Here is a 17,431-nt window from a genome sequence, read left to right as displayed (position 1 = left end):
TGAACTCGAGGACACATCAAGCAGAAAAAGACTTGCGCTGCAACAACTCAGTTACATTTGCCTCCTAGTTGGAATTCCACTATTTGCACATTTATGCTATTCAGCTTCCATCTACACTTTTCGGCTTTGTTTTGGCTGCCACATAACAACAACAGCATGTTGTTCAGCACGTCACTCCATGCAACACTCCCTATTAGTTCATTAAGAGACGCAGGGTGTAAACACACAGCAAGATGATCATCCAAATTCTATGACGCTGTCAGAAAATCATCGCTATCTTTGGTCATAAAATCCTGAACGTCTCTCCCAGTAAGACCAGTGTTTATTATGTGATTATGATGAAAGATGGTTGTTGTGACACAACTGTGGTAATGCTGCTTTCGCAATGTGGCTTGCAGTGCTAAAATCTCACAATATTAAGTTAATCTTGGGTTGGGTTCTAGTCTTGCTTTCTGCAGCTCACTCTGTATAAACACACCCTGGTTTCTTTTGTTCAGTGCCATGGCTTGCCATCATTTAGTATTGTATGTACTAAGTGCTGTAAGAACTGCAAGTTAATCACTGTTTCTTTGGATCATCTGCCACATCAGTGCTTTTTGTTTGATTTTTAGAAAAATGCATTATGAGCCTGCGTTTGAGTCCTGCACTCCTCCTCTAAATCCTGACATCTAGAGCCACCATCAGATCAGAATTGATTTGCTAAATAATACGCAGAAATTTGAAATAAAAACAAAACCAATAACACACATATCAAAATCTCAATACAGACAGATTCCATAAATTTTACGACAAAAGGATGGTTAGGGTGAAATTAGTTTCTTTTCATGCAACGCGCTTGTGCTATTCAGCTACATTCTTGTACTCGCCTCCCAGTTTATCAAAATATTTCATCCATTCTTTTTTTCCCTTTTGAAATAGGCTTTTCACGCTGCTACATCTATTCTGTCACTTCACGGCCGCAGCTGTGATGGGTTCAAGGGTGACAGAATAGTAGAGAGTGCTGGATGAGTGAGAGGGTTTAAGTTCACACACAGAGTGGAGGATTGTATATTCCCTAAGAAAACAGGAGCAGCCATTTGAGAGGAGGTCATGGACATTTCTTTGCATGCTGATAGAATAGGTGGGAGTGTTGGAGGAGAGAGGCCTCTTAAAACCAAATGAACTAAAAGCTCTTAGTTTGAATGCTCTTCAGTTCGCACTCTGCCAAAGTAACTCCAGCTCAAATAAAGCACTTTGGTCAGAAGTAACATTTTTTTTAAGCTTTTAGGCTAACTCTGATTCCCACTTAAAGCCAACTTTAGCTCCCATTTTTGACAAGGCCTTATTCTGCCTAGTTTAGAGGTACTGTAGCATGCAACGAAAGGGATTTTTTTTTTGGTGTCTGTGAAATGCCTTGGATATCGGTACATTATACACTTCTGTGAAACTAAAAAGAAGAATAAATACCAAATACTGCATGATTCCTGAATTAAATCTGTCCAAATACATGCTCAAGTATCGATGAGTTAAACTTTAACTTAATTTCTTTAATTAAAAAATTAGTTAATTAATTCCTTGGAGTGTTACCCCAACTGTAAGCTAAACCATTACCTCTTCTCATCTAAACACAACCTGAACAGTGAGCTTAGCTCCAGAATAGGTATTTATATTGAAAATGTCCCTTGCTTATTGTTCCCTTAAAGGAGATGGAATCTGGGTCGGCTGAGATGAAGAGGGGTCTGTCAGTAGGAAGGTTAGCGGTTCAATCTCCACCTTCTTCAGACCACATATTGAAGTGTTCTGGGGCCTGAGAAGAAGCGCTGACAGGTCTGTCATTTTGTGTAGACTAAAAAATGTTGTATGTGTGACTACAATGGTAAGTGCTGTATAAATACAGTCCATTTACCATATCCCAAATATGTAACTGTGATAACAGTATGGCAGTCATCACTCAGTCAGAGAGGTGTAGTTCTTTTATAATCCACATGATGGCAGATTTAACATGTGATGCTTTGGGGATAAATTCCACCGGTTTCCAGTTTAATCAATCCTTTATTCCTGTATTTCCAGTCTCTCTGTGGTGAAATTAGAAAAGCAACAACAACAACACCAGAAAAAAAGAAATGTAAAAAAAAAAACAGAAAATAAGAAAAACAGATGTTACTTATTCAGCCAAGTCAATACTTTAAATTAGGGAGTAAATACAGCCTTAGAATGGTAAGTCTAAAAAGTTGAAAACTATAATAAAATAATAATAATAAAAAACTAATAGATGTATAGATATTGGGTTAGTCACTGACACATTTGCTTTGTCACAGTAGCATTTAGATACATCTTATTTTGTTGTAACAGTTAAGTTAAAGCCAAAATAATTTTGTATCTGCTTCAGTGTTTGTCCAGCAATGTTTGCAGTTGTTTTTGTTGACGGCATAAAACATTAATGCCCTTTCTTCAACTTGGGAACAGTAGAATAACAAAATAATGTTGTGTTTAGATTTTTATGGAGCTTTCAACTTCTATTTTCATTTTCATTCATGGAATAACGTTCCATGAAAAAAAGCAGGTGGACACTGATTTCGGCTATTTTAGCAAGTTTTTAAAATTTATTTTCTATTAGACCTAGATAATGGTGGCGACATTCTTTATTATATTATAATTCAAATTATGACTACATAAAGTAAAACACATTTCTGAAATAAAAAATATAAATGTATTTTGTAAACTTTTAGATTTGTAAGTTTGTGGTTAGATTTTTTTTTGACAGGTTCTGTTTGATCTTATGATAGGGACACAATAATAATATTTATGTAATCATGTTTGAACTTATCTTTGCCGACAACATAAAACAAAAATCACTTGAAACGTTGAATTTGTAGAAAAACGTTTTTCTATCATAATAAACAGCAGGTGGCGACGTCGAACTTCTTGTCGTCTACCACCAACCACAGAATAAGACAGCCGCTAGGTTAGCTAGCAAGCTAACACTTGAAAATATCGCGTTTAGGTTTCCTTGAGTTTCAAAATGCTTCTACAGACTGTTAGACCGTGGTTGCTTCGCTGCAGGAGTTTCCCACTGGCTTGCACAAGAACTTATCACGCTGACAGTGTAGCTCGACTCGGCTCTCAACCTGATAAACAGTCCTCTGAATATCAGGTAGGTTAGCCTGCTGCTAAAATCTTCTAGCCAAACTGAAACATTACATTTCGAGTCGCTGCTAATGTCGGGAGTTCATCCAGGTGAGGAGGCTCACAGGTGACAGACAAGCGGGAAATCACATAAAATGCCTACTTGTGTTCATAAGCACGAGGGGGATATTAAAGTTAGTCAGGAAGCCACGAAGTAACTAATGTTAGAGGTCAAAATCCCAAAAAGTTAAGGTTTTGGTATTATCAGAGATACTGTAGAGGCATTTGTGATCAGTTATTCAAAACCAGTTTCATTGGGTTTTGTGTGTGTGTGCGTGGGGTAATAAAAGTAAATGAATAATAACGTAACTCATTGTTATTTCTGTAAGTGGCCAAATAATAGCATTATAAATCAGTGCAAAAATAATAACGGATTAAGATTGTGGAATTGAACAGTCACACATTATTCTTCACTTGTTGTTCTTTTATTATCTTGAAGTTAAGATCACAATGTTCACTTGCTGTGTCCTCGTAAGCCAACAAACAATATAGCCTCACTGATGAAACTCCCAAAACAAAAGGTCACTAGATGGCACCAGAGACTCGTTATGTTTCGAAAGACTTCTAAAGAAATAAAAAAAACAACGAAACAACAGACACGTCTGCGTAATTGAGTTCTGACTTCGTTTTATTGCAGCTGTGTCCTTGCTCTTTTTTTCATCACCTTCTGACAAATTCAGCTCGATAAAAGAGTTTTAAGCTGGTAGTAAACTGCCCCACTGCAAATTGTCTTGGAGGTTAACAATAGCATTGGGGTCAACGCCATAATTCATTGTGCAGGAAATGAAATAAAATTAAAATATCATTAAGTTTGCCCACTGGGGCAGTTGTGTTTTAGATGTGTGCTGATGGCTGTTTTCAGTAAAAAAACCCCGATATTTATAACTTTTGACATATATCTGGATGGTGAGTAAAGGCTCACTTAGAACCATGTTAAGATCACTGTTTGGCCTGATATTGTTTTTATTGAATTATTGATCAATAATGTGATCCCGTCAGTAACAACTCTATCTATTACTATAGAGGCAGTGTTTGGCAGATCTCTGCTCTACTTGATAATCAGTACCTTTAAACAAAGTGGTAGAGTAGCCACTCTACAACAGCCTGAATATAGTGTCATTGTTTTTCAGGAAAATTATGATCGAATGCAAGTTCTTGTTGATGAACTGAAAAGCCGGGCAGAGAAGATTAAATTGGGTAAGTGGGAGCACATGAATATTACACACTGCGCTAATCATACATCCATCATTTTGTGTTTAGAAACTCCAGTAATCAGGATTCACTTGCAGATGATGTTATAAATTAAAGGGGCACTCTCCAAACATTACCCAGTAAATTGCAACTCGTTCACACTTATTCACACTTTGTTCGCTGTCTTTAATAGAATACGAAAAACTAAAAGTATTAGCGATGACTTTACAGTTGATTTGTCAAGTCTGATTCTCGTCTAACTTTAAGTCAGATCAACTTGTGTGCGTGAAGATTATTTTGAATTATTTGTAAGGCATCATTGTGAATTGGTTTGAAGTAGGTTGGGTCAACGTGACACAAACAATCAAAATAAGACTGTCCAATTCAGCCGGTTATTTTTTATTGATCGACCTAGGTGGAGGAGAGAAAGCAAGACGACTCCATACTTCTCGTGGGAAACTCCTGCCAAGAGAGCGTGTCGACAAACTACTGGATCCAGGGTATTGTTGTGTTTGGTCTCGATAGATTCAAAATTCACGACTGGTTTCAGTCGAGCAGCATGACAGCTTGACGCAGAACAGTCCTGATGGCTCGTGCCGTACACGCTTATTTGTAAACGAGTAAAGGAGGGTGGCATTGCAGTTAGATTTGAACATTTTAAGGCTGACTGTATTACAAGATTTTTTTCCCATTTGATTTCTTGCAGGACTCCTTTTTTGGAATTTTCCCAGTTTGCAGCATATGAGTTGTATGGAAAAGAGGAGGTTCCAGCTGGTGGTATAATTACTGGGATTGGGCGGGTTTCTGGGTGAGTTCTGTGGACATTTGTCATGATTACTAGGTGGTTTGCCTCCTTTGAAATAAACATTGGAGCTTAATTTTCATTTCTAATTGAACAACTGGTTGGTTAAATAATTGGTTAAATTTGACTAGAATCCGTTACAGATCAGAAATCTGGATTAAAGAAACACAGTCTCTGATAAAAAAAATAATTATTACACTGTATGCTTTCCGTTTAAATTTCACTTGATTAACCCAAATGTTTTTTTGTTTGTTTTTGTTTCTTCAAAGGGTGGAATGTGTTGTTGTTGCAAATGATGCCACTGTCAAAGGTGGAACATACTACCCAGTTACAGTGAAGAAACATCTTCGTGCACAAGAAATAGCCCAGCAGAACCACTTGCCGTGCATATATTTGGGTGAGTGTGTTCAGATTTGCAAGGGTTTCAGAAAGTAGCAGGCTGCAATTTCTATTAGGGAGACATGGAGGAGAAAACAGCCAAGGGCCAGATACTGATGATAATCTGTAAACATGCTGATGTCCTGATCTCCTTCAGTTGATTCTGGTGGAGCCAATCTACCCAGACAGGCGGATGTTTTTCCAGACAGAGATCACTTTGGACGCATTTTTTACAACCAGGCCAGGCTGTCTTCAGAGGGACTATCCCAGGTGATTTGGTTAATAATTTTTCATAAACCGTTCCTCTCCCCTCGGTCACCATCTTTTTTTATAGCCTGTTTTCTTAGACAGTTTGTTGTAATTTAAAACATTTAGCTTTTGGTTTATAGTCTACAGTAGTTTTTTTAAAGGAGAAAATGCTGTTGGAAGAATTTCTATCTTCAAGCAGAGATTGATTTGAATTCAGAGCACTGTTTTGGCTGTACTAAAATCCATCTCGCAATACACCTTTGCATGGGTCTCATATTGGCCGCTTTTTAAGTAAAAATAAACAGCTGTCAATATTATCAACCAAACACTGTCTCCCCAGCGAACTCAAATGGCTTCTAACTTTAAGTAGGAGTTATGCAGAAGTAAATCTACATCCCACGAGTTTGCAACATCAGCAATGCACAACACCCGGATTGACAGATCTCATTTCGGCTCGAATGAAACGCAGTCGCTGGTCAAACAGAGCTCGTTTTAACTGAAGCAAACGTCTTAGATCTGAACTCACATAGGAAACCGCAGATATTAAAGGCTTGTCACCCTCCAGCTTTGGAATAAGTTACCGACATTGATCAATTCTGCAGCTTACATTTTCATGGTCATTTTCATGCAGCTGAGATATCGGGGCTCTCAAATTTAAGTGGGCTGCCCAAGCTCTGCAAAGTCTGCCAACCAGGGTCGATGTGTTCCCGTGATAAAGGCAGGGCAGCTAGTTGTCATGCTAGTTTGAGGATAAGGCATCCCAGTGTACCTATCTATTCCGTTCCCTTCCACTGGAATTGGAATATTCTGTACAGAAATTCAATGAAAACAGTTTAAGCAGTACAACCACACAATTCAGCAGCTCACAGTGCTTAGCATTCTAACCCATTTATAACATGCTTCTATGCATTTTTTTCTGAATTTGTCTCAATCTGACTTTTAGGGTTTATATTTTGTGGTATCTGTTATTATTGTCAACAACTTTTATTTTTGCTCGCCACGTTTATTCCACTATCATTTTACAAACTTCTTGTATTAAGGTATAAGATTCCAGCTGTCTGCCTTGCACTAAATTTTAAATCGTCTGTGAAAAGTGCAATAGAAGAAGTAATTGCAAACCAACATTCCTGCTAGTTCAGTCAGTGCTGTGTTACCCACCTGCTTCCTGAAAATGAGTGGATTGTATAACAGCTTCTGAACTTGCGTTCGAACGTCAAATTAAAGGAGAAGTTTGTTTTTTTAAACCTGGACCTTATTTCTGGCATAAAATACGTTCATCTACTCACCGATAACAGTTTGGTGAAAGTTGGCGTCCTTTGGAAGATATTTAGATCACTCGAGATCCACGTATAACACGGCAGCTATGAACTAACAGTGCAATAGTACGCGTTCAGTTATTCATTCATCTTAAAGTAATGGTGAAATAGACAGATAATGCCTTATTTAGAGGCTGTATTGTCTATGCCACGTTCACTCCCGCGATATGATATACGCGGATCTCGAGTGATGACGCAGACTTTCACCAAACTGTTGAGTGAGTAGATGAACGTATTTAATGCCAGAAATAAGGTCCAGGTTTAAAAAAAACGAACTTCATCTTTAAGCGAAAATAATGATTTGTTGTAAATCCCTGTTTACTACTCTTTGATGTACATTGATAATCCTTTTAGATTTGAAAATGGATTGTAGAGTTAATGTTTTTCAGTGATAAGTGGGTTGTAGATTATATTTTCCTGCTAGATAATTACCAGACACAAGCTGTCATTCAGAGCACAATACATTTTATGTCTCTTAACAGTAGTCAGCAGTCTGTTAAGAGAATCTATATCTTTTTCCTCTCTCTTTCAGATTGCTGTTGTGATGGGCTCTTGCACAGCTGGAGGAGCATATGTGCCTGCCATGGCAGATGAGAGCATCATCGTGCGGAAGCAAGGAACCATTTTTCTCGGAGGGCCTCCACTGGTTTGCAGAATTTATCTATTCATTCTTTTTTATTGACAATTCAACAGACATGCCTTACATAGGCATGGTGTTTGAATTTGTATTCCAGGTACCGGGCAGATCTTTTAGCTTAAGAAATAAGTTTTATCAGCAGGGAAATGATAGAAAGCATTGCAGGGATAAACAAAATCCCTTCAAGTGAGACCCTCTTTGTCTTGTCAGGTTAAAGCTGCCACTGGGGAAGAAGTTTCTGCAGAAGACCTCGGTGGTGCTGATCTTCACTGCAAGTACGAAGACAGAATTGTTAAAGACATTTGTTGCATATGTTGTATACTAATAATTCTCTTCTTGACGTTTGTTTGCTCACGATACACCAACATCTTCTGCTAATGCATACATACATACACACTTCTGAATGTTTTATTACAAAAATTGTTAAACTGTTATTTTGACTGTATATGTCGGCTAAAATATGCATTCATCGCTCATGATCCCGTGTCCACAATCATTTCTTCGCTGATGTGTTGTGTGCTGTAATTTCTTCCCAGTTATTGATTTGTTGCTTATTTAACAGAAAATCTGGCGTGACAGACCACTATGCTTTAGATGACAACCATGCGCTCCATTTAGCAAGAAAGGCAGTGCGAAGCCTCAACTACAGGAAGAATATTGAGGTCAGTCCAATGATTAGCATAGTTAACAATTACAATCAGTTAATTGTGTCTAGACCTTCTGCTAATGCTGAGTCTTTGTATTTTCAGGTTACTGTAGAACCCACTGAGGCCCCTCTCTACCCTTCAGACGAGCTCTATGGCATAGTCGGAGATAACTTGAAGCGCAACTTTGATGTCAGAGAGGTATTTGTCAAGTGTCGTGCACATTGGATGAAGGGAGCAAGGTGAAAGCTTGAGGCTGTGGTCTGAAAAACAGAAAGTCATATGTTTCTGTCAGTGAGTTGAACATGTGATGTTTTTTTTTTTAAGTTTCTAAAATGGTAATTAGTTGAAAATAATTCCTTAGCCCCACTCAGAATGCTCAGTAGATGTTTCTCTGCCATGATTAAATGTTAGATGCGTGCCAAGCAGAGCAATGCCATAAATGTAATTGATTGGTTACATTGTTACAAAAAGATTGAATTATTTATAGATAACAGAATACGATTTACCACGGGTTCATAACTAAGATTTATGAATAGGCCACACAGATATGGCTTTTACAGGTTCAGAATGCAATTTAAGCAATATTTAGCTGTCAGGTCCTTGTATCAGGCTCGGAGTCAATAATGGCTGGCTGGCATCAATCACTTTGTTTTTCTTCTCTCTGAGCCTTTGATTCTTGATGTACACTCAGGAGCAAGAATTACTGTTAACTCGAGAGATGGCAAAGTGTTTGTAGTGTAGAAGAGTATTGGCAGTCCATTTAGGTTTGGGGATCAACCAATTGCACCCTGTTTACCAATGTTTTTTCAGCTGTAAAAGTCTGCTCAACACAGGGGATGTGCTCTGAATTCCTAAAAAAAAGCTTTCTTTAGGAAAACTTGCTGTGATATTCAGTTTACTGTCACTACCCTGTCGTTTGACTTGCATCGCGGGCTTTCATAACTTGACATGCTCATTGGATTGCAGGTCATTGCCAGAATTGTGGATGGCAGTAAATTTGATGAGTTCAAGGCATTCTACGGAGACACGCTTATAACAGGTATACGATGTGACTTTTTGTTTTCTATTTACACAACACACAGATTTTTTTTCCTTTCCCTTTTTTCAAATCTACCTGCATTAACATTAGATTTCTGCTTTGTGCCTGTGCAGGATTTTCACGCATATTTGGCTACCCTGTTGGAATCATTGGCAACAATGGAGTCCTATTTTCAGAGTCTGCGAAAAAGGTATTTTATCTTTTGTAATCAAAGATGAATTTAATGGTAAAACAGTTTTTTTTGTTTTAAAGATATAATAAATGTATTACACTCTTTTGAGTGTATAAAGCTGAGCACCATGATCACGTTGAAGAGTGAGTGTTGTATTTGTTATACCTCTCTGAAAATGTCAAGGACCTAAAAGACAATACTGAAGCAGTTCAGATGGTCATCTCCACAGAGATTAGTCGCGTACAACACTGAATGCCAATATTTCTCTCTTTAGTTGTCAGACATTTTGCACTCCACCCTTCACATAGAATAAGCTCTCAAATTGCACTTGTCTGCATCATCTCACGAGTACTTTGGTGAATGGAATATGATATAATATAATAACATAGCATTTAGAAACCATGGACAAAGGACAATGATAATTTTCATTCTGTATAATTCACTTAATTTGCAAACCAATTTGCTGCCAGCAGAGCTGAACTTTACGCAGGCTTAGGGAAGACGAGGAGCTGAATTTGTGATTACAGACTAATAAGTTTTTCCAAACACGTTTTGAATTAGATTACAAGCTTGATTCAGAAAAAAAGATTTATTTGATTCATTTTTTTCCCCCTGTAAGGTCTTCACACGACAGTTGAAGCCTGGGCTATCTCAGTGTAATTATTGTCAGAAGGGACAGACAGTGCTTCATACAGACACAGATGTGAAAGAGACGTGCTTGAGGGCCATATTCAAGAAAAATCAATACAGCACCTGTGCTTCAAGATGCATTTATGGGACATGCTGTCATCACTTAAGACAGACCTAAGCTTCAATTAGACTAGCTGTTAGACTGTTTAAAAGCTTGTCCCCTGGTATTTCTGGTGGTGAAAAGGATATTTAATGGAGAAAAGATGAGCTTTATGTTGTTGTGCATGCAGTTAGGAGCAATCCGATGGAATTCTTTTCACCGATTAACAGTTTCAAATATTCAACCGCGTGTTGTGTTACCTCGAAGTTCTGTTTACACTTTGCAATGCAAGCCAGGTTGCTGCACTGAAAGACAGCCAACAGTAGTAACTGCCAAAATGAAGAGAAAAACCTGACTAATTCTGTGTAAGGAAACACACTTTATACTCGTTTTCCTGTTCAGTGGAGCTAGCGGTTCTGTGTTGTGCATTACTTCTGTAATTCTTCCTCTTGGCACCGCTGACAAACAGTGACTTCCATCTTATTCACAGTAAAATCTAGCAAATACAAAGCCAGATGATTTCTCTCCCAAAGCAGCTCATTTCTATTTGGACTTGTCTTAGATGAAGATGATAATTTAAAGTGAGGCTTCTAGCTCAGTTGCCAGGCAATTTTCACAAGATATTTTTTTTCTATCACCAGACATCAAGCAAAGTGTCTAAAAGCATCTCTTCAGGCTACATTTACAGCTTCTTGTGAGAGCACAAACTCCAGATGTGATCCAAATTGGGTAGTTTTAGTGGGCTATTGCCCAGACGCCACCTCGAGCAGTTCAGCATATATACATACGTGCCTCGGATGTATCTGCTGTTAGATTTTTGCACCTCTGTTTCTTGCGGCAGTTCATTTTAAGTTTGCATGCTTGTTTGTTTATTGAGATGCCAAGAAAATAAATAATTTCCGCGTAATCATTTATTTAAAGTAACAATAGCACACGTGTGAGTTTTTACCTGTTGGCAGTTTTCCATTAAAGGTTGAAGTGTTTGATTTTTCTTTTCAGGCGACACATTTCATCGAGTTATGCTGCCAACGAAACATTCCACTCATTTTCCTTCAAAACATAACAGGTTTGAGCACATTCCTCTACATCTTTGACATTACTGACTTCCGAGAACTTTTTCCCTTTTTGGTGTTTATTCAGCAGTTTATTGCAAACTGACAAATGGCGACAGAAAAAGAGATGATATCACAGTTTAAACCAGAGCAGACCACATGACATGATGTACAGATACTGCCCCAATCCCTTGAGATAACAACACACAGACTCGCAAAGGCTTGTACAGTTTGTACTTAGTATCTCTCCTGTGTATCTTCGTCTCAGGCTTCATGGTGGGAAGAGAGTATGAAGCAGGAGGAATTGCCAAGGATGGAGCCAAGATGGTGACTGCTGTTGCCTGTGCCAATGTACCCAAGATTACTGTTATCATTGGAGGCTCCTATGGTGCAGGAAACTACGGCATGTGCGGAAGAGCATACAGGTATACAGAAGTTCTCTGCTGTAGCGTTGAGAGATTCGTTGCAGCAGTAACAAATTTTGTCCTTAGTATTATCTGCACGTAAGTGGGTTTGACCTTTTTGAATTCGCAACAACTCAGAGTTGGAACTTTTTAATGCCGAAAACACAAGTTGGAGCAAAAACATCAGTTTGAGTCAGAGTTTTCTGGCATTTACCACCACTCTGATCGGCTTTGTTATTCTTAGCTGTGTTTGGGACGACAGAATTATGTCCACAGGAATCATTTTTCAGAATTTGCTATAGTGTTTTCCCAGACCTGTAAACTAACTAGTTTCTGTTACATTTATCAAGCTTTTATGACTAGTGGCAAGCATTTTTCAGTGAAATTTGAATAAGCGCAGATTATTTGAATTTTATGAACATTTATTCTCATACTTTTATTCTTGACTTCCTAGATTAAGCCTTCATCGATGATGATTTAGTTTTGCGGGTTTCTTTTTTCCTATTAGTTGGGTTTTAGGTAATGTTTCTGGCTCAACAAACTCAAGTAAATTGATTATGTGTCTTATTTAACAGCCCCCGATTCCTCTATATGTGGCCAAATTCCCGAATCTCAGTAATGGGCGGTGAGCAAGCAGCAACAGTCCTGGCCACCATCACTAAAGATCAGAGGGCACGCGAGGGAAAGGAGGTAATGACTTACATTAATCGTCCCATCTGTGCTTCACTGGAAAGGCATAAATTGGCTTTGGTTGATTTGCTGCCAAAAGCATAAACATTATGAAAGACTTTTTTTTCTCTTCCGGTAATGGTTCTACATGGAAGGATGAAATTATATTAGTATAAAGTGTTACTGTGATGTCTTATTCTGAATTCTGCAGCCATCAAACGGCTGCAATTAAACTGTGTCAGGTGTGCTCTTATGGTTGCATTAACAATGTTGTAATTGGCTTCAGAATGACACCTCACATCAGTGCCCTGATGACAGGGGTTTTAATGATGTCTGAGATGTCTCAACATAAAACAGTCGCAAAACCTCATGATGAGTCACTTGAATATTCTTTTCTTTGCTGTAATTAGTCAACATGTCTTGACAGTTGAAACTGGTTGACTGCTCCATGCTGTCTGCAGGTACACAGAGTATGCCCACTTACACTCGTCAAATCTCCTCTCATATGCAACTTGTTCAGTAGTGTAATTCTTCTTTTTTTTCCTAGGAAGGCAAAGACTTGACCTGGCCTTCTCTGCCTCTCATCAGTTAGCAGTAGTTGCCTTCATTGGACGGGGTGGTTAGGTTTAGGCACTAATTTCATACTGAACTTGACTCAAGATTCGTGACAATTTGCAAGCACTACCGGCTCGTTTTTCTGGATCAGCTTAATAGGGCGGAGTGCTAAAGAGAGCTTCAGAAAATGGGGCTACAAATTAAGGTTATATCAACTTTCTGGACAGCACCATCAACGAGATTTACTTAGTTCTTTACAAGGACTTTTGTTTTTTGCTTTAGAATGCCGGCATAATTGTTTGTGTAATGTAATGTTTGTGATGAGAGCCTAAAACATGGCTTCACAATTCTTACCGGCTTGTGAAACCCAAGGTTCTCTATACCTTAAGAAGATTTGTTGATCATCTTTCCTCTCTCAGAGCTGAAGAGCAGTGTAGACAGTGCCTCATTAATTCTCGACTTATCAGTCGGCCTGGCTGTGTGTCGTGACGTTACAGATGTTAGGTCAGGGTGGAAGCCGCTATTGTGGTACCTCATCGGTTGAAGTATTCCATTTTTCGTGAGGCAGATTTGCAATACTCCTTAATATCATATAATCCAGCCACTTTTTTTCTTTGTTTTTTCCCCACTGCATTTGAACAGAATGTATCATCCTAACTGTACAAATTTATTGTTTAATTGTAGTCGGATACAATCATTTTGTTCTGACTGCTAACTCTTGATTATTTCCTGTCAGTGCATCCATGCAAATTGTTCACGTCCACATGGTGATACGTCTTAGAATGAAGACATTTTCACACCTCCAATTTTAAACTGTGGTTACCAGTTCATCTGGTGCCATCTTTACCATCTATGAAATGAAATAGTTCCCTTTGTGTGCTTTTCACTTTCTCGCTAGAATACAGACAGAAGACGCTATAAACAGTGAAAATCTAATATGATGACAGCCCGTCTGTCACAGGCTCACTTCACTCAGTCAGGTTAGGATAAGGGTGAAAGCAAGCTGTAGCTGTACCCTGATGAGATGAGTGAGAAAACATCTTTTCTGGTAAATAAGGTTTTAGTGTAGCTCTTTGTGAACGTACAGCCGCTTCACACGGTGAACAGCCGAGCAATTAATCAAAGTATTTGGAAGGTTTTTTACAGAGGACCTATTTGAACTAGTTTTTATTTAAGTTGTATATAGTTTCTGTTGCTGTTTGTCCCGTTTTCTTTTGAAGCGTTTCTGATATTTAGTTAACCTCATATGTAGAACATATGAGCGCTCACAAGCTTTAGCATTTACTCAAGAGTTTTTCCATTATTTTCCTTTTCTCCAGGAGAATTGGTTCAACATCTCCAAACTGATGAAACTGACTAACCCTTCATTACAAATGAAATGGCTGTGTGCTTTCGGCTTTGCATTTCACTACACCTCCAATGATTCAGGCAACCTTTAAAATGCATCTCTCTCTGGTCCGTATAGCCTTAATATGTTTTCACATTTTATTCACAGTTCACAGCAGAGCAAGAGGCTGCCATGAAGGAACCAATTGTGCGGCGATTTGAAGAGGAAGGCAGTCCATATTACTCCAGTGCCAGGTGAGTCATGGTTGTGACACATCATATATCTCAGGCATGTGTGTGATGAAATAAACAGATGTACAGTGGCAGTGCAGTGGCACAGCATATGAGTTTTTCTTTTCTCTTTTGTTAGGAAATCACAGCAGTTTTGACAGTGTTGCTGAAAGAAAGTGTTTTTGCAATTTGACAGTATTGGGTAAAGGGGAACTTGGAAATAACAAGAAAGACTTGATGCATGAGGAGTGGTCCTTTAATGTGTTTCAGGTCTTTTTTGTCTCCTTCAGATGTCCTGTTGCCTGTATTTGCTTTTCATTTAGTCCTGCCGGCTATGATCATTGTGTCTGTTAGGACAGCAGATGTCAGATGATGGAGTTTTTAGAAATATCATATGGTGGAAAATTGTATATTGGTAGCATTTCTCTGAGACGGTTACAATTAGGCAGCTTTGAATTAACTGTGAAGGAGCCTAACATAGATCGAACACCTCACAGCTGCGTCTAAGCGAATGCAGAGCTTGAGGAGCCAATTTTATGCTCACGCAGCATCGGTCAAATACCGTAATCCAAAGCTCCAAGCAGATGCAAAGCTAACGCTACCAGCTAACAATAAACCCCAGAGCAAAGGGAGACTCCCAAAGAAGTCACTACATTTCACAAGGTACAATGTTTTCATTCAGTGTCCTCCTTAACAATTCTCTTTGGGCTGATTCTGAGTCAGGCTTGACTGAATGAATGTTGGTTTGGTGGGTACATTTTTAATTTCCAATTTTGGGATTCATATTTTTGATTTATAAAATGTGGAAGTATTTCACATCTCAGATTGCCCACCAAGCATACTCATCACTGCCAGCCGTGAACATCAGTTCACAACACTTCACCTCACTTCACAGTTGATAATCAAGCCAGCGGGTTAAGACTTTTTTTTCCCCAAAATTGACTTTTTAGGTCAGTCAGGAGTACACCACCACATAAATAAAGTCTTACTATGCAGACAACACTCAGCATCTGCCTGTGCTCAGTGTCACAGAGCAGCGAGAGCCACTGTCATGTCTGAGCTGTTTGCACTTGTTCAGTAATGTTTTAGTTTGTTACTCAAATAGCGGCTGAAAGCTGCGTTAGAAAAAATAACAACGACACGAACAGGACGCGGAACTTTCTCTCTGCGGAATCAGTTTGCATGCAGATGTAGCCAAAAGTAATAATTCAAACCTGTTGTTTTTTAATGCAAGACTTAGTACTTTTCTTTGTTCATGGGGAAAGTCAGCTGTCAGTTGAGCAGCCTCTTTTCACAGCTCTTACACGTACACTTAATTGTTGATCAAGATGTAATCAACAGATTAATAGATACTGATGATGCTCGTTAAAATGCCACCCTTAAATGTTAAGAAAATCAAATGTTAGTTATTTCAGAGGAAGTTGGTGGATTGCAATACTCTGACTTGTATTTGCATTTTAGAATAAAATGTTTGAATTTTAAACATTAAAATCTGCACAAAAAATATTATTTTCACAGACTGTGGGACGACGGCATTATTGATCCTGCTGATACTCGTCTGGTTTTGGGACTGAGCCTCAGCGCAGCTCTTAATGCACCAACAAAGAAGACGCGTTTTGGCGTGTTCAGGATGTAATGCTCATGTAAGCGTGTAGAGGTAAAGACCTTTAATTTGCCAGAGTTCTGTTGTATTTATACTAACCCTTTGTAGTTTTATATGTGATGTGTCACCAGATTAAGAGGAACAAACAAAACACAAAGCACTAAAGTTGGAGTCACTCAGCCTTGGAGACTTGGGGATGTGATTGGATGTGCTTGTGGAACATTTCCACTGTAAAGTTGTGCCTTAACTGTAACTATTCCTGTGTAAATGAAAGTGTACTTATTAATCTGTTTCCTTGTATGTGTATAAGGTTTTTATCCCATACTGTAAATGAAGATTAAAAAAGGCAAACACTTAAAAATTGCTGTATCGTTTTGTTTTTGTTCTAAACCACCTGAAACTGAAGTATGCGGGCAAACAATTTTTCCTAAGGGGGCACTGTTTAGTCAAAAATATGAGATATCAGATCAAATATCAGATATCTTGTTTAGAGAAACATTTTGGGTTTATTTTGTTTCTGGCTTTCAAAACTAATTTACTATTTCTTTTGACATATATTACTTTGCAAATAATGTTTTATAGTGGACACAAGTAGGGCGTTTTGTCATGTGCTGTGTACCCCAGTTTCACCTCAGAGTGAGACTGAACTCTCACCAACTGGCCATGTTCTTTTTGCCCTCTTTCCCTTTCCTTTCCATTTTGTCAGATTCATCTCTTTGACAGAACAATATTACTTTCACACCATTTTATAGTCCACTGCACCCAACAACAAGTCTCCTTTTCACTCCACGGGACTCCATGAGGTCAGGGATTTGATGCAGCACTGGATTAGCATGTTTGTACGAACCAGCTGGTTAAAGTGCTTCACTGGAAGTCCTTCATGCTCCTCTGTGAACAACTGTGTGGCTGGTGCACTGAGGGCTGTGGAGAGGCTCACCTAAGGGAGAACAGAAATAACTCAGGGCATGATGTGCACGGAGGTGCGTGTGTGTGTGCCGCCCACACATCTCCTACCACCGTTTTTTAAAACTGGCCTGCCGGTTATTTCCTTCATCTTCTTGCACCAAATATCACCGTGGGAGGCATCACAAAACTGCATGTGTAAGTTATCTGGAAGTAACCAGACACATTTAGAGACCAAATTCAGGGAAGAATTGTGTGTGTCTTCAGTGTAACAAAAGAATCAGACTGGAGAAATGTGGAACATTGATCGACCGTAGTACTGATAACAAGCGGTGATTAATTGTCTTTGTTGTGGGAAATAA

The 17,431-nt window shown here is 38.7% G+C and overlaps 1 protein-coding gene across 2 annotated transcripts; it reads left to right on the top strand.

Annotated features, from left to right (window-relative positions):
• The first annotated feature begins 2,922 nt into the window (after positions 1-2,922).
• Positions 2,923-16,527, top strand: mccc2 (methylcrotonyl-CoA carboxylase subunit 2). 2 transcript variants are annotated; one of them, XM_075467508.1, is made up of 18 exons: positions 2,923-3,133; positions 4,296-4,362; positions 4,772-4,856; positions 5,063-5,164; positions 5,428-5,555; positions 5,694-5,806; positions 7,634-7,747; positions 7,949-8,013; positions 8,301-8,400; positions 8,488-8,583; positions 9,352-9,424; positions 9,538-9,614; positions 11,326-11,392; positions 11,647-11,803; positions 12,358-12,472; positions 14,502-14,587; positions 16,082-16,206; positions 16,298-16,527. In XM_075467508.1, the coding sequence occupies exons 1-17, from the start codon at positions 3,002-3,004 to the stop codon at positions 16,197-16,199; spliced, it is 1,695 nt and encodes a 564-aa protein (XP_075323623.1). In that variant the 5' UTR covers positions 2,923-3,001; the 3' UTR covers positions 16,200-16,206; positions 16,298-16,527. The 2 variants fall into 2 exon arrangements, with proteins under 2 accessions (XP_075323623.1, XP_075323622.1); XM_075467507.1 differs by having other exon boundaries at positions 16,082-16,527.
• The last annotated feature ends 904 nt before the right edge of the window (positions 16,528-17,431 follow it).

This window comes from Odontesthes bonariensis, chromosome 6 (genome assembly GCF_027942865.1).
Source record: "Odontesthes bonariensis isolate fOdoBon6 chromosome 6, fOdoBon6.hap1, whole genome shotgun sequence".
Taxonomy (NCBI): Eukaryota; Metazoa; Chordata; class Actinopteri; order Atheriniformes; family Atherinopsidae; genus Odontesthes; species Odontesthes bonariensis.
This window is presented reverse-complemented; position numbering and strand designations above follow the sequence as displayed.